Source organism: Physeter macrocephalus, chromosome 2, assembly GCF_002837175.3.
Source record: "Physeter macrocephalus isolate SW-GA chromosome 2, ASM283717v5, whole genome shotgun sequence".
NCBI lineage: Eukaryota > Metazoa > Chordata > Mammalia > Artiodactyla > Physeteridae > Physeter > Physeter macrocephalus.
In genome coordinates, this window is record NC_041215.1 from 78350225 (window position 1) to 78372085 (window position 21861).

Consider the following 21861-nt stretch of genomic DNA (forward strand, 5'->3'; position numbering starts at 1 on the left):
GGGAGGATCTCACGTGCCGCGGAGCGGCTGGGCCCGTGAGCCATGGCCGCTGAGCCTGCGCGTCCGGAGCCTGTGCTCCGCAACGGGAGAGGCCGCAGCAGAGGGAGGCCCGCATACCACAAAAAAAAAAAAAAAAAAAAAAAGGCAGACCCAGAAAACTGGCCTAAACATACTTCTCATTGTTTCGCATGACCTACGTGTGGGTTTTTCACAAATATCTGTTGTGGTTTTTGTAACTGGAGCTGGCAGTCATGGACTTTTCTTAGACCAATGCTAAGGTAAGAAGTTGTAGAAGGGGGCAAGGCATAGGCATAAATGAGTACAAATAAATACAAATCTTAAGAATGGCAAGATGATGCAAATTTCGGAGGATGTCTAAACATTTTGCATAGCTTTTGTTTTTTTAAGAACTCACAAGACCAGTTTATCTTATTGTTATCTTATTGTTGCTGCCTTCCCAATAGTTCTGTTTAAAGTCTATTGCATGGACCACACCTACACAACCATCCGGGTGCCGGTGGCTGCCTCGGTGAAGGAAGTCCTCAGCGCAGTTGCCGACAAACTAGGCTCTGGGGAAGGCCTGATCATCATCAAGATGAGTTCCGGAGGAGGTAACAGCCTTCTGCAAAGCAGAATATCCCATCCAAACAGAACCCTGCCAGAAGTTAGCGAGGCCCTTGCAAGCTGATCCAAAGGGACAAATAGGTGCTGTGTATGCTCCCCAAAATAACAGAAATAAAGTGGTTAGAGGTGGGCTGGGCTAGTGTCTAATATCCCCTATCCTGTAGGTACCCACTCTGAAGCAGAAAAGGGTGAAATGATCTATCCAAGGCAGTTGGAACTGAGGTCTCTGGTGTGGGTGTCAGCCTGGAGTTCTTTCCCTATACAAAAAAGCTTAAGGCTGTAATAACATATAACGGAAAAGAATTGAAAAAGAATTTATATATGTAAATATCTGTGTCTATATGTATATATATATTACTGAATCACTTTGCTGTATACCTGAAATAACGCAACACTGTAAATCAACCATACTGCAATTAAAAAAAAAAAAAAAAAAGCTTAAGACCTTGGAGCTCTGAGAAATGTGGGCCCTAAGAGGGCACCCGGCTTTTCTAGCTAAAGGCTGTAGGTTTTCACAAGTGTGAAGTTGGAGGTGGCCATAGGCTGGTTCTTTTCAGCTGATGATGGTTTTCCTCCTTTCCCAGTAAAGAGGGCAGGAACTCAGCTCATCAAACAAAACGAGAAGTATTTCCCCTCGCAGGATTACTAGACTGCTCTGTGCTTTCCTGAAATGTCGTTTATTCATTCTTCATATAGTTTCTAGCCACTTAGTGTGGCTTTGAGAGGAGAGGAGGTGTTGGACACGGCCTGGGCCTCCAGGTTGCTCACAGGCTGGTGAGGAGGGAGACAATAAATAAATAATGATAGTCAGTGCCGGCAAGAGTTTTGGAACTGCATGCATTGCAGTGAGAGCCTGGAGGAGAGAGCCATCAGGCTAGCTTGTCCAGTACGATTTGAGCCATCCCTGCCGTGTTTGAAGACAAATGATTCCACTGATGCAGGATTTTTAAATGCATCTTGGATTCCCAAGATATCCCCTTCCATTTCTGTTCCCGGCACACATGACCCAGGATGTCTGTCTGCCGTGATGAGCCCTCTGGCACACTCTCGCCATAGCTATCCCAGGTGCCTCCTTCACTTCCTTCAGGTTTTCCCCCAAGTGTCATTGTCTCTTGGAGGCCCCCTCCTTCCTTTCTCCAGTTCCCTTTCTAAAATTCCCCCTTATACATACTTCCTAGCCTCCTTCCCTGCTATATTGTTTTCTCCTCCTCACTGCTTACTCTCTGGTACATTGTCACTATCTGCATCCCTCACTATGATATAAGCTCCTTCTGGACTGATTTGGTTTTTTTTTTCCTGTATTGTTCCCTGCTGTATCCTTAGTGCCTAGAGCAGTGTCCAGCATACTGTAAATGCTAAATAAATATTTATTGTATGGATTATCTTTTAAATATAGAAGACTTAATCTAATAATGCAGTTGCCCTCCAAATTAGGGAATGAGTGATAAGATGGTAATAAATTTTACATCTAAAGTCATGTGGGATCTCAGAAACCCCAAAAGTTTTCTAAAAGTTACCTTGTCATCTCCAGAGTGCTGGGCATTATTACCATCTGGAAGCGTAACTTGTTTTTTAAAAAGCAGGTGCGGTTTTTGTATGCAGAACTGGGTGAATTGACCCTCGGGTATTTCCATTCCTGTTTTGTGGTCATTTCTGACGGCATCCTGAGTGTCATGTGCCTGCACGAATGCTGTGTCTTTTTTATTCAGTGGGTTCCTTCAGTACTGTATTTTAAGCAGTCACTGCGTGTTCCGGTAATTCACCAAGCTGGCAATTTGTTGGTGTGATTAGGGCAGTGCAGCAAATCTCAGGTGCATTTAATAGGCAATCTCTTGCTTTTTATGTTCACAGAAAAGGTGGTGCTCAAACCTAATGATGTTTCAGTATTTACGACGCTCACTATTAATGGACGCCTGTTTGCTTGCCCGCGGGAGAAATTCGATTCACTGGTAGGTGTGGATGGCCACCTCAGAGCAGCGTCTGCAATCAGAAAAACTTGTCTGGAGCTTAATTTTGCAGTCACGTTGAACCTAGTTGCTAAAAAATCTTGAACGCTACTTGTCTTTTTCTTTTCTGCAGTCTATTAGGTAAGCCTCAGGTGTTCACTTGACATGCCCTGAGCTTTAGATTTTCCTTTGTGGAAATTCGCCAAGTAACACCACTACTGGGGCATAATTCAGCTTTCAGAACTCTTTGTAGTAATTCACGTCCTTGACATGTCCCCGGTTTAAATATTACTATTAAGAATCTGAATACTTGGATAGAAATAATGTTTTAAGATAAGATGTTGCAACTTATCCTACCCCTTAGGGGGATGTAGAAATGCATTATGGCAGAGCCACTCTCTGGTCCAGGGAAAATGCTGTTCCCTGAAAGGGCTCTCTCCATCTTGTGTAGGAAATCTCAGAGGCCAGCCGTCTTTCCCAAGTCTCCAAAACAGTGTTCGCGGCCCCACCTAGCGCTCTGTGAGTAAAGGCGTAATCGGCCCTTGCTAATAAGTAACTGGCCCTCTCTCCTTTTTGCAGCTGGGAGGGTTCATTTCTATTTCTCCTGTAACAGGAGTAGAAGTGAGCAGCTACTAGAGTATCTTAGAGAGCCTGTGGGGACAGTTCAGGGGATAGAGGACTAGTTTTTTCCATCTTTAGACACACCGGGCTTCTTTACCAAGGAAAGTGCAACACGGGCGCTACAGGGAAACTGCATTGCGTTTTAGGGGGAAAACTTAACTACATAAGTGACGCATGAATACGTTCAGTTTAATCAGATCAGACATTGTAGGTAAATCAAGATTCCCCTCCTTGGACTTTTTAGAGCTTGTTTAGCCTCATCATGATTCTGACCTTCTAGTTTGGGGAGAGCTATTTTGTGCACTCACAGTTGAGCAGATCTTGCGACATCTTGAATTTACCCGGAGGGGAGCTTCACAGAAGGGGCGTGGGTTCACATTGGTTCTCCAGCTCCTCCCTCATCCCTCTGGCCCGTGAGCATCCTTGCCTCACTCAACCACCAGCGCTGTGTGATCTGAGTCTGCTTACAGCCCTTTTCATATACTTTTCATCATCTACATTCATGGCTTCCTGAAAAATAAGTATTTCCCAGTATTGAGGGATTGGGGGGAAAAAATGGCATGGATGAGTGTTACACTGCTCTCTTCTGGAAGCGAAAGCCATCAAAAGCCAGTTCAGCCGGAGCCCTGCCAAAGGTGCCACATGATGTGTTTGCCACACAGCGCTCGGGCCTGTCTTGCCGGCTGGTTCTTGGCCGCAGTGTCCGATGATGTGGTGTTGAGATGGAGAGTGTGGACCATCTCCAGCTCCCTGTGGGGCAGGTACTAACTTTTTAAGCCTCTGTTTATTTGCACACAACCCTGCGGCCTTACAAGTTCTTAGTCCTTGCTAGTCTTCCATGTTAAGGCCGGAGTAATTGCAGGGAGTTTACTTTGCAGCAAGTACCCAGACGTGAACTTGCTTAACTTCTTCCCTGTTGGTGCTTCTGCCTTTCACTGGGCTGCCAGCTATGCTGTTGTCGAGTTGTCCCTGCCTCACAAAACTGTAGGCACGGAGCTCCTTTTCTGGCTTTCTAAAGATTTCTTTGAGGACAGTCCATCTAGGAAGAGTCGTATACAGGATGCCCCTGCAGTACAGAATGTTGGCCAAACCTGTGATCCATCAACACATACTTATGAAGTGCTAGCTTCTGTGTGACACTAAACCAGTGTGCCAGAGCCTCTGCCCTTAAGACAATTATGGTGAGATTGGGAGATGAAACTAACACAGACAGCCTGGAACAGAACAAATTGTAGTGCTGAAGTGTTGTCTAGAATTAGTAGAGTGCCAGTCATTTATCCTAGTTGCTTAGGGGCTTGGATTCTAGAGCTTTACTTTCTTGACATTTTAAACATAAATGTCAGTATAGAGCAACTTACAATAAAACCCCATGGCACTGTAATTTCGTTCTAAATACTTTTATCCATTCACTAGCTCCTTAGGTTTTTATTTAGGGCCTATACTGTATCAGTCCAGGCGGATGATTCTGGCTCTAGGATGGTCTTGAAGATGAATCCATCATGGTCCTTGTGCCTCAGGGAGCTCAAAGTATAGTGTGGGACACCAGAGTGTAATGAGTATCCAATGTGACAAATGCCATTGCAGAGCTAGGCACAGAGGTGTGGGAGCACGAGGAAAGAGGATGCTGAGGTGGCAGCTTGCTTTAGCCATCTCTTTATCACTGACAACCAGCACATCCTTTTTTTTTTTTTTTTGCGGTACGCGGGCCTCTCACTGTTGTGACGTCTCCCGTTGCGGAGCACAGGCTCCGGACGCGCAGGCTCAGCGGCCATGGCTCACGGGCCCAGCCGCTCCGCGGCATGTGGGATCCTCCCAGACCGAGGCACGAACCTGTGTCCCCTGCAACGGCAGGCGGACTCCCAACCACTGCACCACCAGGGAAGCCCAGCACATCCTTTTAATGTCTTAGTTTCCTCATCTGGACAATGGGAGGGTAACAGTGCTATTCTCCCAATCACCACCATCCATCCAGGCTTAACAGAGAAATCAGCTCTCAAAAAGAGCTGAGAGAGAGAATCAGTCTATAGGAGTTCTTTGCCTCTGTGTGGGCACTTTTCAGATCTGTCTGTGTAATGCAGACCCTACATAGGCTCTGCTACACTTCATCTGTAAGGAAATTTCCACAGGGATATCTATGAGAAAATGGTCCAAGGAATTGCTTCCTATGGGGCCAGCATGTTAATTCCCCACTTCAGTTAGAGGAGCCCTCTGTGCTGCTCAGATTGCCTCTCTGGTGGTTCACGGAGGGAAGGGGTTGGCCTGCCCTTTGCTTGGTGAGCCCTGTTCACTCAAAAACAGTAGAGGTTCAACAGGGGTTTCTGTTTTTCTCTCAAAAGGGATTCAGGATGATATACCAGCCTCCATGACTAAAAGAATTTAATGGCATCTTCCCTGTGTTTGTTGGGTTAATTTATCCCCTCTGTGAAAAGCCATAAGACCTCAAGGGAAAGAGATAAGGAGTCAGTTAGACTGAGGAGAGAGCAAACCCAAGGAACAGGGCAGGTCCACAGCAGAGCACATGGGCGAGACGGAAGGCAGAATGTGGAGAGCCAGTCTGAGCCTGAGACAGAGTTCTCGCACCAAGTATTTAAAAGCTTCCCCGACATTTCTACCTGAGACCTACCCCGCTTGAAACCATTCTCCTTATTTGCTTCCATAAGCTACTTGCCCATCAGCTTCAGGTCGGTTCCCTAAGTTTTAAATCTTTGGAATAATGGTTTTTCTTCCATGCTGTCTGTGCCCTGCATAAAGTGAATCAGGAACAACAGTATTTGGCTCATACATCCGGGTCCTGTACTCATCACGCTTCCCTGTACCTCTGCATTGGTGAAGCAAAGCTGGGAAGGGAACTAATTTGGAGGGGATGGTGGGGACCTCCTCTGTGCTAGGCACTGTGCTCACGTGCTACACTTAAATTATTCCCATCCAATTCCCTTAACAAGCCTAGGTACTAGGTACTGAGGCCCCAACTCATCAGAGCTAGAAACAGACAGTCAAGGGATTAGGGAATCATCCAAGTCTATGTAATTAGAGTGGAGTTTATATTTAGAATCTGTTGCTCTCTAAAACTGGCACTAACCTGGTCTGTTTCAAAACCCTAACTCCCATCTGGTACTCAAAGACTTTCTAAAGCTGTTCAAGCTGTCCATTTGTTTCCCCTGAGCTCTCTGTTCCTGCCAAGTAAGTTTCATGACGGCTTCCTCATCTTCTTGCCTCTCACGCCATCCTTCAACCTATGACAGACCATCCTGGATACTCAGGGAAAACCCTGCCATTCTAAACCCACCCAGTTTTGTCTGTTTCATCTTTTAAAGCCCATCTCTTTCTCCAAGAACCTCTTCAGGCCACACATTCATTCCAAACGCCTACTAACTCTCAAAAAGCCCATTCATGTTTCCTCACCTGTTTCTCCGTGTATCTGGGAGCCAGGTGTTTTTTGATGCTTCTGTCCATCCCTTTATACGTGCAAATGAATGCCAGCAGCTGACTCTCTACTGGCGTGCAGTGCTGTACTTGCTGGTCAGGGCTGACTCCTTTTTTAAACTGCAAACTTTCAAAGGCCCGGAATGCAGTGGCCATTCATAGAATGTCAAGGTTATAGGTGATGATTATAATGATGATGACGATAGAACGTGAACGATATTAGTACTTCCAACATAAATATTGAATATCCAAATATGTTTAGCATCATATTGGGGAAATTATGTTTTAATTCGTGTGACTTTTGTAACTTTAAACATATTATTATAGATCAATAGGTATTAATATATTATACGTAAGTTTCTAATATATACAAACCATTCATCTTATTAAGGAAAAGCACTATAACTCATTTCCCGTAAAATAAAAATGAGATAAGTAAGTTGGATGGAAAGTCTTGACCAATGGTCTTCCAGAAAGTAGCAGAGTTTAGTTTTCTGATGCCTAGCCCCAAACACCATGACCATGTGACTATCATTCCTAGCTCAGCATCTCTCAGAAAGTGGAGCAATTGGACATCATATATAATCACATGTAATCACATAGCCCTCTGTCACCTAGTACCCCTGGCAGTGTGTTATGAGAAATGGAGATGCAGCAACTCTACCACTGTCACCAGCCCCTGCAATAGTAAGTAGCGTTGTAGCTAAACATCCAAAACCACCATGCCAGTACCTGCTTTGGAATGGCTTCAGTGGGAAATAGGAGAAGAAAGTCCTTAAGAACTGCTTCCTTGTTTGTCAGGGAAAAGGAATCATTCCCAGGGAGCTCCCAGGCCCATGCAGAAGAGAACTTTCATGGGTCAGTCTTCACTGAATCTTATTTGCCATGGTCCACATTTTTCAGTCAGTGGAATTGATTAGAGTGATGATGATTACTATAAAAATGGCACGGAAGCAAGTGAGCATTAAGAGCAAAGGCATTTTTCTCCTCTGGGTAAAATCAGTTTCAAGATATTCCTTAAAGCCTCTCCAGAATCCTTTCCCCTCAAAGTCCTGACAGCACTCAGTGTGTCTGTTTTGAGATTCTGATACATTTTTGCATTATTATTCATAGACTCCCTTGCCAGAGCAGGAGGGCCCAACTGTTGGAACAATGGGAACTTTTGAATTGATGAGCTCCAAAGATTTGGCATACCAGATGACAGTTTATGATTGGGACCTCTTCAGCTGTGTGCATGAGGTAAGGTGCTCCATTTAGAGCATTTATTCGTAGGTATCGTGGCAATTCTGGATGCAGCCTGTAAATGTTAATATGTGCTGCAATGTGGAAGCCACACGAGGGTTTTTTTAAATCATTGAGTATATTAATAAAGGCTGTTATAAAGCCTTTAAGTGTTAAAGAAAAATCTTTATGATTTACAGTGAGCTCTGTCTTCCTGAGTATATTAAGCCAGTTGCACCTAGTTTATAGTTAACAGATTCAACAAGCCTCATTGAGCCATTAAGATCTTCAAGTTGAAGTTCAAGTTGAATCCTGGTCAGTGACTGTATTCACATTTGCTGACCAGTATCAATTTGTCACGGCAAATGGAGGAGCCAAGTTGGTGTTTTGATTTAAAAACAAAAACATGACGACATTGTTTTCCTTTCTTCTAGCTGGAGCTAATCTATCACACATTTGGAAGGCATCATTTTAAAAAGACCACAGCAAACTTGGATTTGTTCCTCAGGAGGTTTAATGAAATTCAGTTTTGGGTTGTCACTGAGATTTGCCTTTGCTCCCAGCCTAGCAAGCGTGTTCAGCTCTTAAAAAAATTCATTAAGATCGCGGCCCAGTAAGTATCATCCACTTGGAGAGAGAAAAACGTTTGAGCTGTGTTTTCATTTTGTCCCCTTAGATTACACCTTAAAAAGAAAAGTGAGATATAAGATCTCCTTATGTACCAGGACCAACCAGAGGGGCGTAAGAATCACTGAACTCTTGCAAAAGATGTGTTTTGTCTAGCTTTTGTAATACTTGACACCAATATATAAATTAACATCCTGCAGCACTGATGGTCGAGTTAAAATCGTGACCTCTTTTTGCTCTGAACTACTCAGACTTTGTGCCTCCTTCCACGTAAACAACTCCTTCAGCAAAGTTCTGCTGCACAAAATTGTTTGAAAGGCTGGGCGAGTCCAGGTCTAACTCGACACGTTCTTGCCAGTAGAGGGCAGTGGGGACATGCGCGTACAACCGTGCATCTGACTCAGCCGGGATAAAATCCATAAAATGCATAAAGGCGAGCTAACCTGGTCCGTGAAAATCATCCCCATAAACATCGGAAAAAGCAAGCATCTTATAAATATTCTATTTAACAGCACTTCATGGGAGACAATTTATTTACTGCAGGGGACAGTTAGATTTCTCCCTGAAATGAATTTAATCTTCTCCTGCTATTTAGATATGCCTGACAGCCTCCTGTTTCCTGTTTACTTCCCTGTTTTTGGTATCACCACAATGCTAAAAATAAAATGCTAAATGCGGCTGTGGCTGGGAGACTTTTTTCCTTTCTCAACCCAGGGAGCTCCAGCACGGGAAGGTGGGGAGCACAAGTGACCCCAGCTGGGCAGTTTTCTTGAGCCAAATAGTTTAGATCCCATACAGAGTCTGATTTCCAGAGCTAAACAAAGAAGCAAACGCTGCTTGACATTTTACACATATCAGCTTGCCAAATGCCTTGAATTATTTTGCCACAATTTGGGAGTTCAACGGGATACCCAGATCTCTTGGATTCAAATGCTGGTATCTCTTAATTTGGAAAAACTGCCTTTTGAAAGAAAGATTTGGTAAAATGCTGCTTATGAATTTCTGGTTCAGAGTGTAGCCACTTTCCCCCGCAGCCTGAATAGGCTTATCGCAGGGGACAAATGCCTCCATTTACTTGGAAGGAGATGACTGGAAACTGTGACAGCATGTGCTTCCCTGCTAGCAGGAGCACATTCTCTCCTCACCTTAGCCTGGCAGTGCTGAGTGCAACAAGGGAGGAGAGAGGAGGTCTGCACACAGACGTGGAGACCAGAAAACCTTTGGGGGCCTAATCCTGCTATTTTACAGGGCAACATAGGAGAAACTCAGGAATTTTTTTTAACGTTTTTGCCTTTCTTATCTCCCTTCTGATTATGGGTGGATTTGGCCTTCGGAATAAATTGGTTTATGTCATTTAACCTCTATTTAAGCTGCGCTGTCCTACACAGTAGAACTCTTCACACAGCCCAGCTGGAGAAGATTGTAGACTCAGAAACCAAGATCTACACGAATGAGATCTTAAACCTAGTGGCAGTTGGCATGTTTTATGTGGTATTTTTAGAGAACTTCAATATATTCTATTGAAGCTCTTTGACCTGCCCAGAACTTTGTGAAGTTGGGGGTCCAAATGTTATCCTCGCCTTTTACAGGTGAGGAGACTGAGGCAGAGAGAAATTTCGTGATTTACCTAAGGTGATAAGGTTAGTTGGTAACCAGAGCAGTGAGCAGAAAGGCAGCCCTGCAGTCCTGCGTGTGCTTTCATGATCGCACAGATAGGACCAAGGCAAACGTCCATGACCAGCCTTGCTGCCTTCAGTCCAGGGACTCTGAAGTTGCTCTCAGCCCCTGACCTGAGAGCCACCGCGCCGGCCCATCGAAGGCCCCGCTTGCTTCCTCAGCGGTGCATGGGACACACCATATCTTCTCTAAATCTGTTTTCCCATTTCCACACAGAACATTTATGAATCACTCTGCAAGGAGTACACAGGCAGCAAATGCAACAATTTAATTAGCCTTTTGCGAAAATGCTAATCCAAAGAAGATTTAATTATGATGTAGTCAACTTAGATAACCATACTGATGTGTGGTAAAGGATTTGCGCTCCTTGAAAAATGAATTCTTCTTTCCCTTTGCAAGGAGCTGGTATAAAGAAGTCGAAGATTCCTTTTTTTTTTTTCTTTTTTTAAGTTAAACCGAGTACCTGGGCTAAATATTGCATTCTAATAACCTTTGGTCTTGTTCCACAATATTTTTCTTCCCAAATATATATTCATAAAAGCTAATAATGGCATAAATACAGATTCAAAATGATCAGCTTCATCGACATTGGTAAAACAGACAACGTAAGGTCATTTTTTGGTCAGTTGTTTAGGTTATTAGCTATATAGGGATCATGATTTGTAAGTTGACATTTTTCAACAAATTAGAAGCATTTGCATGGCAGGTAGAAGCCCTGGCGGCTGCAGCAGTGTGATTTTCCTTAGTTCCCTCTCATGCTGCCAGAGCCTGAGGTGTCCAGCTTCAGCCTGAAAGTCTGGAAGTCTCCAAGGACATTTTGCTTTCTCTCTTCCTAGCCCATGAGATGTTTCCCTCCGGGTCCAATAAGGCTTTTAGCCAGCTTTGGGATTACAATAGCAATCCCTAGGGTAGATGTCTTGAACTTCCTCCTCAAAACCTGAACCTAGATGGCCCAAACCATCACCTTTTTAAAATTACAGTGAGAAATCAAACAGCAGAGCACGGTCACCCAAGTGGAACTTACACAGAGCATTAAATCTGTCATTGCCTGCTCTCATAAAGGAGTCCTGCTGCATATTAATGACCATCAGAAAATAGAACTCTAATTTTTTTTATCTCACTCAAAAGTGGCATTTTACTCCAGTATGTGCCTCTTGTGTTTCAGCTGTAAGGAGTACAAGAATCTGAATTCCTTTTTTGCCATCGTCATGGGACTAAGCAATGTTGCTGTGAGCCGCTTGGCACTAACATGGGAGGTAAGCTTCAGCTGAGATCCAGCTGTGAATTTGCCTTAAGAGTCAAAACACAGGCTCACCAGTGAGCCTTTTTTTATAGAAATATCACTCATGCTTGTATAACAGTGGGAAAGGTGGGATACTTTGAGGGAGGTGACCTGTCTCCTTTTGCCTGAGTGTGAATTTTAAAAGGCATTGTCCTTCTGTAGAGGGGGGAGGGGATGAAGGGGGAGGGTCTCAGCTTCCTGGATTATACAATGTAAATAATAATAAGTCTAGTTCCTAGGTATAGCATTGCTTGGATGACTTCATCTTGCTCATAGATCCTATTGTTCTCTGAAATGTCTGCTTCTTGCTTTTAAAATAAGCCTTATCTGTAATTGAGAGGACAGAAGATCCATTTTTATCCCAGTAGTTATTTTGCTCCTGGGAGAATTAACCAGAAGGCCAACTGTTTGGCCCAGCTGAGTGCCAAGTATCTCCTAACTACCTAGCAGACCTCTCTGTGTATGGAGGAGTAACAGTTGGCTAGAATTCGGTTTGGTGCAAAAGTTGTGCAGGTGTGTTGTGAATTTCTGTAGCAAGTAACAGTTAATGGTTTGTTGATAGTTGGTTATTTGTGCTAGAGAACAGCTTCTTGTTTCATTAGCTAAGTACTCAAAATATGCCTGACCCCTTACATGTGGTATGTAGTCAAAGAAATATTAATCTCTAATAGAACATACACACGAAAATAGACTCTTTCTAAAAATAAAAAAGTATGTGTAAGTGGGACACAAAAAGAGAGCAAGGAGTAGGTAACACAGATCTTAATTTGCAATGATGCTGTAAAAAGGCACCAAAGGCAGCTGTTTGCATCTCTAAATGTTTTCCTTGAAACATTTTCTTCCCTACTTCCCTCTTGAAACTGTTTTCTCTCTCTGTTCCCCCTCAATGTTTCCACTGTTTATAGGACAGGTCCTCACAGGTCCTTCTGTCTTGGGTTTCTCTGAAAATTCCCAGCAGATGCTGCACTCAGCAGCTCATCCCCTGAATATAGGAATGAGGGAATTGGTAAGGCCTGCATGCCATTTGGCTGAGTCATCTTCCAGCTTGTAAAAGTTAGTGCTGCCAATAAATCTAAGCAATGAAGCCAGGGTGCAAGCCTCCCCTTCTTGTGGCCCACAGCTCTTGGAATCTTTGGAGATCTAGGGTTCCCTCTCAGAGAGTCTGCTTTCCCCAACTTGTTTCCAGCTTTTACCTCTCTCACGGAGTCCAGATGATTTGGCTGGGAAAATCAAAGAAGGTATAAAGCCTCATGGGGTCCGGGAAGGCCAGGTATAGGTGCACGTAACAGCAGCTAGACATTAAGGCCGTAGCATGGGGGGAACACTCTCAGAATCCCCTTTCCTGGTCTAAAGAGAGAAATAGGAGGCTGCTTGGGGGGCGGCAGGGGGGAGACAGGCAGCAAAGGGAGATAGTTTATTGGCCAGTCCTTCATTCCACAGGGAGAGGAAGGAGCACATCAGCCTGTGAGCTTGTGTTTCCATCCTTGCGTCTTGCTGAAAAGAGGAGAGTCACCTTTCATCATTTATAAGCCTTTATCTCTTAAGGTGAAATGTAATTGGATCATTCTGTAGGAAGAGCTTTCATTCTTAAGCGTCTTTGATTTGGGTTTGTCTGCCTGGACTTTGCCAAGACCCTCCCACATGCTTCCCACACGAAAACAGTGAGTGGCAGGATAGCAACAGGAGTAACGTGAGAAACAGGGCCTGCCCTCTGGGAACTAGAAAACACGTGTGAGAGAGTCAGTGAACAAAACAGAAAATAGAGTGAAGCCACGGGGCAAAGGGGATGGTCCAGCATGGAGGGGAAAGACCCATCTGAGATAAAGCCAGTGGGAGTAAGAACCCAGAGCCGAGTCTCTTGGCCTCAGTGGTGTTGACACTTCAGGAAGGATCATTCTTTGTTGTACGGGGCGGGGGTGGGGGGCGATGTCCTGCGCCATGTAGGAGGCTTAGCAGCACCCCTGGCCTCAATCTACTGTATACCGGTAGCGCCTCTCCCTCCATCCACCTTTCCAGCTGTGACAACAGGAAAGGTCTGTAGACATCACCAAACATCCCTGGGTGTGGGTACAAAACTGCCCCCAGTTGAGAACCCCTGCTCCGAAAGCATGGGATATGGATAGGTAATAGTATTAAGCCCCACATATTTTATGACCATACGCACTCCGGCTTTTGACCCAAAAGTCAGCTAAGCGCAGAAAGAGGACTAGAGTGCTAGATCTAACCAAAAATGTCGTTCGCTCCTAATTTTGTAAATTGTCTGTGTTCACGGAAAGTTATCGCCTAGCATGGTGATTTGGACACTCCGTGGAGCCTGAGACCCTTGTATCCCTTGAGGCCCATGCCAGGCTTCATCCCTTCGAACTTTTTCAGCTAAACAAGGATATCAGGTTTCCCTGAAACCCAACCTGAAAAGAGGCACTAAGACAATGAGTTTAGCGATTATAAGGAGACCAGTTCCTAGAAACAAAATAAGATGGTTTACAGTGTTTCAATGGGAATATGACAAAAACCCATTCAGAGAAGAGAGAAAAAGAAGAGAGAGGAGCTTTTGGGTGGATCGCAGAGGCCTGATGGGGTGAGTCAGTTGTTGATGGTAGACTTCACTGCGTGAAGCAGAGCTGAGCGGCGTATTCAAGGCCCAGGACTTGGTCAGCACTTCCACGGTCTTGGGATGGGGAACATCACGCTGCTATGTCTTGGTGTGACCCTGTTAGAAGAGAAAAGTTCAGCTTTACTATAAGCTCAGGACCTAAGCAAAGTGAGAACCAATAGATTGAAAGATGATTCATCATTGACCTACGGTGTAAATGTGTGGTACTGAATCATATGCCAAAATAGAACCCTGAGAAATTACTAAATTGATAGAACTATCTATTTTTGTATTATAGCAAGGCAGAGAAATCCTGTGGGAGAAATGCTTGTGTAGGAAAGCATAGCGCATATGATGGAGGCAATAGAAAAGGAGGCAGGAGATGGGAATTACAGAGGCTCTGACCATCATCAGCTGTGTGATTTTGGCATGTCATTTAATCTATGAGGTTTAATTTCTTCCATCTATAAAACACAGGTTTAATCTAGTCAAATAAATATGTATTGAGCACTTACTATGTACCTGACACTCTTTTAGGCCCTCAGGATATAGCAAGAAACAAAACTGATAAAAATCCCTGTTCTCTTGTAGCTTACGTTGTAAAGGAGGAGGGTTGAAACTAGGTAGTTTCTAAAACTGTTAATCCTAATATTCTCTGGTCTAAATTCCTAATTGTGGGAATGCGAGAGTTTAAAACAGTGAAGGGTTAATGCCAAACCACTTGTAGTCTGGGAATGCAGCCCTCTTTATGAATAACCCATTTCAGAAAACATTATAAAAGTTAAGACCAAAGCATCCATAGTTAGTTTTGGTTCAACTAGGTTAAGACTTTTAAAAGGCGAGTTCTCTAAGATTATCCTCAAATGACAAGACAGATTGTACAGTCTGGCCTGTCTTAGAGATGTTCGATTAAGAGCCGAAAGTAATAAATTTCCCCTAGAAATGGTAACGCATGATACATATCTAGATATTGAATCTGACATGTGTGGCATTTTCATTTCATTAACAGAAACTGCCAAGCAAGTTCAAGAAGTTCTATGCGGAGTTTGAAAGTTTAATGGTAAGTGACAGTGGCTCCTTTATTCTGTTCACTGTCTGCATTAATCCCATTTCTGATTAGCTGAATTGAAGTTCTCATTTCAGAAATTTTATCTGTCCTTGTATGACTTTAAGAAGTTTATGATCCCATTTTAGTGCTGCTAAAACAAGCAGGTCCGACTAATGAACGGCACCCTCAGGTACTAACTTAAAGAGGACTTATGTCCCACATAAGGTCAATTTGTGTAACTAAGAAAAGCAGTGTAATGGGATCCTTTCCATCTAGCACAGGTGGGCTAGGGATTGGAAGCTGCATTTTCCTCGGCTTGCCAAAATTATTTTTCCCCATTGGCCGGGAGGTGTTAACGGACAGAAAAGGAGCGAGTGGGACTTGGCAGGAGTGATGGAGGGTTTCAGAGAAGGCAAGTCGGGACTGGCTATGCAAGGCAGGTAGGAGGGTGAGCTGGGCTCCCAGGAAGGAGGCTGTGCTTCAGGAGAAGGGGAATCTCGCAGCTGGGGGGTTGTTTTACATTTCATACCGGCTCTCAAAGGGAATCTCTCCCCTGGATCCCTAGAGGCATATCTCCCTTTCAACGAAAAAAGGAAACAAAAAGTAAATTATTTTCATGTGATACAGGAAGTTGTCAACTTGTTTAACCAAAGCCACCTTTCTTTTGTAGCTATACTTGATTCAAAACTCCCTGACTGGGAGATGACAAGGCTGGGTGTGTTGGGAGGTAGAGGGGGTGGTGCACGTGTCCCTAGTCATTAACCAGGATCCCTTTGTTTCTCTAAAGGATCCTTCAAGAAACCACAGGGCCTACAGGCTGACGGTAGCCAAGCTGGACCCTCCTCTCATCCCCTTCATGCCTTTGCTCATTAAAGGTAATTCCAAGGAAATGCACAGGCCTAGTCAGTGGTGAGTGTGTGGAGAAGAAAATGAACAGGAGCCTAATCAGATTGACCTCCTTGGGAAGAATGAGCTCATCTTTCCACCTTCCTCATCATCGCCTCTCAGCCCTGACATTTCTGAAAGGGTTGGAAGGATTACTGGAGGAGCCGGGATCTGTGCGTGGTTTGAAAGACTTGATAGTGCAACAGAGGGTTCATTTGGAAATTTTACTGAGCTCAGGGAGAGTGCTTTGGAAACTTAATAGTTCCTTTTATGTTAGGTGTTTATCGGCTTTTTTCAACTGCAGTGTCATGCAAATCCTCCAGCATAATCTAATGGTGCTATTCTGGTTTCTTAGTATGACATATTTCTGTTAGTGATTCGAATGTGACTTTTATTTCTTTGCAGATATGACATTTACTCATGAGGGAAACAAGACATTCATTGACAATCTAGTAAACTTTGAAAAAATGGTACGTATGGTATTATAACCTTAACCATGATGTTTTTTAAAAATAAAATTTGCATTTGTACTAATAAAGGAAATAATTTCCATATATGCTGCCATGTTGAAAAGCTAGTTACACATAAAGGAGCTGTGAAATTTTCAGTTCAAATTGGCTACCTCTTTTAGTCTGTCGTCAGTTCTCTTTTGTGAAATTGAATAGTATTTGTGCTGCGGCTCACGGCAGCGGCTAGCTTTTATGCTGTGTGCTTCGTCCTTAGCTGCCTGTTGCTAAAACGCGCGAATGTTCCAGAGTGACTTCCATGTTGTTGTTTTGTTGTAAGGTTTGTGGAGCTAGACTACCCCAGGATGCCTTTGCAATGTTTATCTGCTGAGGCTGACTTTAGTGCATGTAGGCAAAAGGCAACTCTACAGAGGATCTTTATTATACAGTAGTCATCTGAGTGTGTATTGCTTATTCCAGTAAAGTTCACCCAAGTTCAGAGTGGGAACTTAAAAATCTTCCAAACCAAAAACAAATTCTTTTAAGTAACAGTTGTGGAGAACTGGCACATAGTCACTATTTTCCAGCCTCCCCCCAACCCCCCAAAAAAAGCATTAGTTACTTTGCAGTTTCTTTCTTTGCTTATCTTTTGTGAAGCAATAAGGCAGGTCTTGCCAAAGCCTTTCTTTAGTGACACAGTGCATGTTCACGGAATGGTCCATTGTCTTCTAAATCCTTTGGCTGCAGCCCGCATGGATGGGGTGGTAGGGTGTTATCTCTGTGTGGGTGAGAATGTGCCCGGGATTCGCTTTGCAGTGATGGACGTGGCGCTACAGGAAAAGCTCGGAGTTCGGGAGACACGAGGGTCAGTTCTCAGCTTCATCACTTTGTAGCTTGTCCCTTAAGTTCTCCGTGGGTCAATTTCCCCAACAGAAAATGAGGATTGTGGTCACACCATCTACCCCTGGGGATTATTGGTGGGTCCAGAGTATTTAAGGCTTCCTGTAAGCCATACGGCGTTGTAAGCATTCTTATCAGAAAACCGTTCTAATTGTTTCCCGAAATCCAGCTACTATGTGTGACTCCACAATTCGAAACATCCCGCAGTCATCCTGTAAGGATCATACCATTCAACTTTGGGGATGAGCATATTGCAAAGCCCAGCCTGGTAAAGAACTGCAGCAAGTCCTGAGCTCTATGTCCAGTGTCTTAAGCTTCTTAGGAAATAGCACATGAGTCCACACTCCTCAAAGAAAGACACCCTGTACTCGAGGGCAAATATTTCTCAGCAGTCTTCTCCTCTACCCTGCACACCAAGGGTAGGGTAGGAACATCTCTATTACTGTGTTGGTTTAATCATTCTATGATCAAAGTAAAAACATTCTTTGCTCACTTATTAGCATGGAGAATCAAACATATATTTCCCTGATTTCTCAAAAGTAAACTTGTTGTCCAGAAACGAAAGATTTAGCAAACAGGTAAAGAACCTTCCAGATCACTTAGGCAGAAATACAGACCAAGGGGTGGCTAAGCCAACCATCTGACTGTAAAATATACACTTGCACAGAGGCATAGAAGTCAGAGTTTCCTAAAGAGTTGACTGAGCTTTAGAACTTTTGATTGCTAAAGTTAACTAAACAGAACAAACAAGAACAGCAAAAATATCTGTCAAGGAGGATGAAAGCTGTTTTACCTGGGTTTTTAGATCTTGGTGTGTCTCATCCATAACCTGGGAAGGAAGAGTCAAGATCGTATTTAGTGGATGTTAAGGGAGTTCCCCTTCCCTGTTTCTGTACTTCGTGCCCACAGCAGTGGATTCTGACATGCCTGTCAGTGAGGAGAGAGGTCCTTCACATCCTGCTCTGAGAAAGTCCACTTTCGATTGAAAGCAACTGTAGAGCTAAGACAGTAGTTCAGCTGCAACAGTGGAAACCCAAGTTAGCCATGGCTTAAGCAAGATAAGTCTATACCTTTCTCACTTACTGTCCAAGTATGGAAGCTCTGCTCCAGGAGGCAGTCAGGGTTCCAGCCTTCTCCTGTCTTGCCATTTCACCATCCACATGGTCCAAGATGGTGGACCACCACCACCCCCATTTCAGCTAGAGGGAAGGGAAAAGGAAAAACGTGAAGACCTGCTTCTTCCATGTAAGGATGTGACCTGGAATCGCACTCACCCCTTGGCTCACATTTTATTGGCCAGGAGAAACTTAGTCCCATGAAAAGAAAGTTAGAATATGTAGTCCTTATTTTGGGTATCTATGTGCCCCACTCAAAATTAGGGGGTTCTATCACTATGAAAGAAAAGGAGAGAAAGGATACTGAAAGAATACTGTTAGTTCTCTGCTCCAGCAGTGATCAATTTTACTTCATTTGATGAATCATACCATGAGAAAGTTGGATTTTACAGTTACCCTTCCATGAGTTAGGTGTTACTGAAAAATGAACTGGAATTTCAAAAAGATTTGATTATGTTCTTTAAACTGGGCTTAGACCACCTGGCACTTGTTGCCAACTTTCCAACCTTTTCTCCCCATAAACTAGCCCACCCCTGCCCCCATACCGCCACCACTTAAAACTCCCACTAGTGGCTGGTGTTATTACTGCATTCCTGGGGAAGGATGTGTCTGTCTCCCTTTTCAGGTTCATGTCCGTGCAGCTTCCCAGTCATTCATCATGCTCACCAAGGTGGTAAGCAGAGCTGGCAGCCTTTGTGGGGCTGGTAGGCTGTATCCCCTGAGGGAGCCCCTGCCAGGGGGCAGAAGTCACCAGGGTAGTCGGGAACACAAATGTCTTTTCTTGGTGGCAACATTGCACAGTCACAGTGAACTACCATGCCAACCCTAAGTATTTTTATTTTGAACCTCTTCACCCTTGAGGTATGAAATGAGGATTAGAGAATTTGTTGCATATTGGTTTTCAGGATTTATGAGTATGAACAAAAGAGAATTCACTCTATGATCCTTATGCCAAAAAAAAAAAAAGCAGACATTCTTTCCTTTGGGGGGAACATAAAGGAATATTCAAAAAAATGTTTGAATAAAGCCCTTTGTAGCTTTCTATGGCATACATGAATATTTATAACATTTAAGAAGTAGACTAGCAATGGATCAGAGGATAATATGCTGGCCGTCTGCCACTACCCCAGGCTGCATGAAGCATGCTGATAGCCACAGTTGCTGCTGTATTAGGAGGTTGGTTCTATTTCAGACACACCCATATTTAGGTGGATTTATTTATGAATATTATTTTAAGATAGTCGTTTTATTTGGAAAGAGAAGCCTAAGGCAAACTTCTATGCTTCTGGAAACAGTAATAGAAGCTAATTCATAAAGGAAGAGAAATGTTTTGAACCCTTATATTTCTGTATCACTAATCATGCCGTTACATTATTGGCAACAATTTGTCTTCTATCATCAATAACATTATTACAAGATTCACAGTGAGAGCACTGGACTTATATCAAGCTATGGAAAAAAGAATCTCCAAATAAAAATCTTGAAGTGTTCAAATCCACCCAATTCCCAGACCTTTCCAACACAATAGAAATCTACCAAAGGACTTTGAAAGTTTACTTCTTTATATAGAATACATGAACGGGGCTAAATGCAGATTTTCCAAAGGGTATGTTTTTTCAAAGCAATTAAATATGTGTAGAGTGTCTAGGCAAACAATTTTGCTAGGAAATATAAAGAAATCCAAAAAGTAGTCCTTGGCTTTTAGGAGATTATATGCAGTTAAGAAAATAAAACATAAACACGTGAAGTATTAAAAATCAATAAAGGGTATAAACTAGTTCAAAACAGTAATAAAAGAGATGTCAAAATAGAGAAAAGACAGTCTCGACAGCAAGTTGTGTTATGAAAGCGGGGTAGCCACATAGAAATCAATGAAGTTAGAAGACTCCCTCACACCATACAGAAAAGTAAATTCAAAATGGCTTAAAGACTTAAATATAAGGCATGACACCATAAAATTCCTAGAAGAGAACATAGGCAAAACATTTTCTGACATAAATCGTAGCAATATTTTCTTAGGTCAGTCTCCCAAGGCAATAGAAAAAGCAAAAATAAACAAATGGGACATAATCAAACTTAAAACATTTTGCCCAGCAAAGGAAACCATAAACAAAATGAAAAGACAACTTATGGAATGGGAGAAAATACTTGTAAATGATGCAAACGACAAGGGCTTAATTTCCAAAATATACAAACCACTCATACAACTCAATAACCAAAAAACAACCTGATCAAAACATGGGCAGAAGACCTAAATAGATGTTTCTCCAAGAAAGACATACAGATGGCTAACAAGCATATGAAAAGATGCTCAACATTGCTAATTATTAGAGGAATGCAAATCAAAACTACAGCGAGGTACCACCTCACACTGGTCAGAACGGCCATCATCAAAAAGTCTACAAATAAATGCTGGAGAGGGTGTGGAGAAGAGGGAACCCTCCTACTGGTTGGTGGGAATGTAAATTTGTACAACCACTATGGAGAACAGTATGGAGGTTCCTTAAAAAACTAAAAATAGAGCTACCATATGATCCAGCAATCCCACTTCTAGGCATATATCCAGAAAAGATGAACACTCTAATTAGAAGAGATACACACACCCCAGTGTTCATAGAAGCACTATTTACAATAGCAAAAACATGGAGGCAACCTAAATGTCCACTGACAGATAAATGGATAAAGCAGATGTGATATATACAGATACATAAAATATTATATATATATATAAAATAGAATATTACTCAGTCATAAAAAAGAATAAATTAATGCCATTTGCAGCAACATGGATGTGGGCAGAAGACCTAAATAGATGTTTCTCCAAGAAAGACATACAGATGGCTAACAAGCATATGAAAAGATGCTCAACATTGCTAATTATTAGAGAAATGCAAATCAAAACTACAGCGAGGTACCACCTCACACTGGTCAGAACGGCCATCATCAAAAAGTCTACAAATAAATGCTGGAGAGGGTGTGGGGAAGAGGGAACCCTCCTACTAATTAGAAGAGATACACACACCCCAGTGTTCATAGAAGCACTATTTACAATAGCAAAAACATGGAGGCAACCTAAATGTCCACTGACAGATAAATGGATAAAGCAGATGTGGTATATACAGATACATAAAATATTATATATATATATATAAAATAGAATATTACTCAGTCATAAAAAAGAATAAATTAATGCCATTTGCAGCAACATGGATGGACCTAGAGATTATCATACTAAGTGAAGTAAGCCAGACAAATATATTACTTATATGTGGAATCTAAAAAAATGATACAAATGAACTTATTTACAAAACAGAAACAGACTCACAGACACAGAAAACAAACATGGTTACCAATGGGGAAGCCAGGTTGGGGGAGGGATAAATTGGGAGTCTGGGATTAACAGATGCACACTACTGTATATAAAAAAGATAAACAACAAAGATTTACTGTATA

General features: G+C 42.8%; 1 protein-coding gene across 5 annotated transcripts in view; it reads left to right on the forward strand.

Moving 5' to 3' along the window:
* RAPGEF4 (Rap guanine nucleotide exchange factor 4) overlaps positions 1-21861 on the forward strand; it is a 318711-nt gene that overhangs the window by 285958 nt on the left and 10892 nt on the right. For all 5 annotated transcript variants that reach the window (XM_028479132.2, XM_028479142.2, XM_028479143.2 and 2 more), the window contains 8 exons: positions 465-611; positions 2476-2573; positions 7728-7853; positions 8270-8448; positions 11305-11395; positions 15024-15074; positions 15850-15937; positions 16353-16417. In XM_028479132.2, coding sequence (XP_028334933.1) covers positions 465-611; positions 2476-2573; positions 7728-7853; positions 8270-8448; positions 11305-11395; positions 15024-15074; positions 15850-15937; positions 16353-16417 — 845 coding nt within the window. The remainder of the gene's footprint in view (positions 1-464; positions 612-2475; positions 2574-7727; positions 7854-8269; positions 8449-11304; positions 11396-15023; positions 15075-15849; positions 15938-16352; positions 16418-21861) is intronic.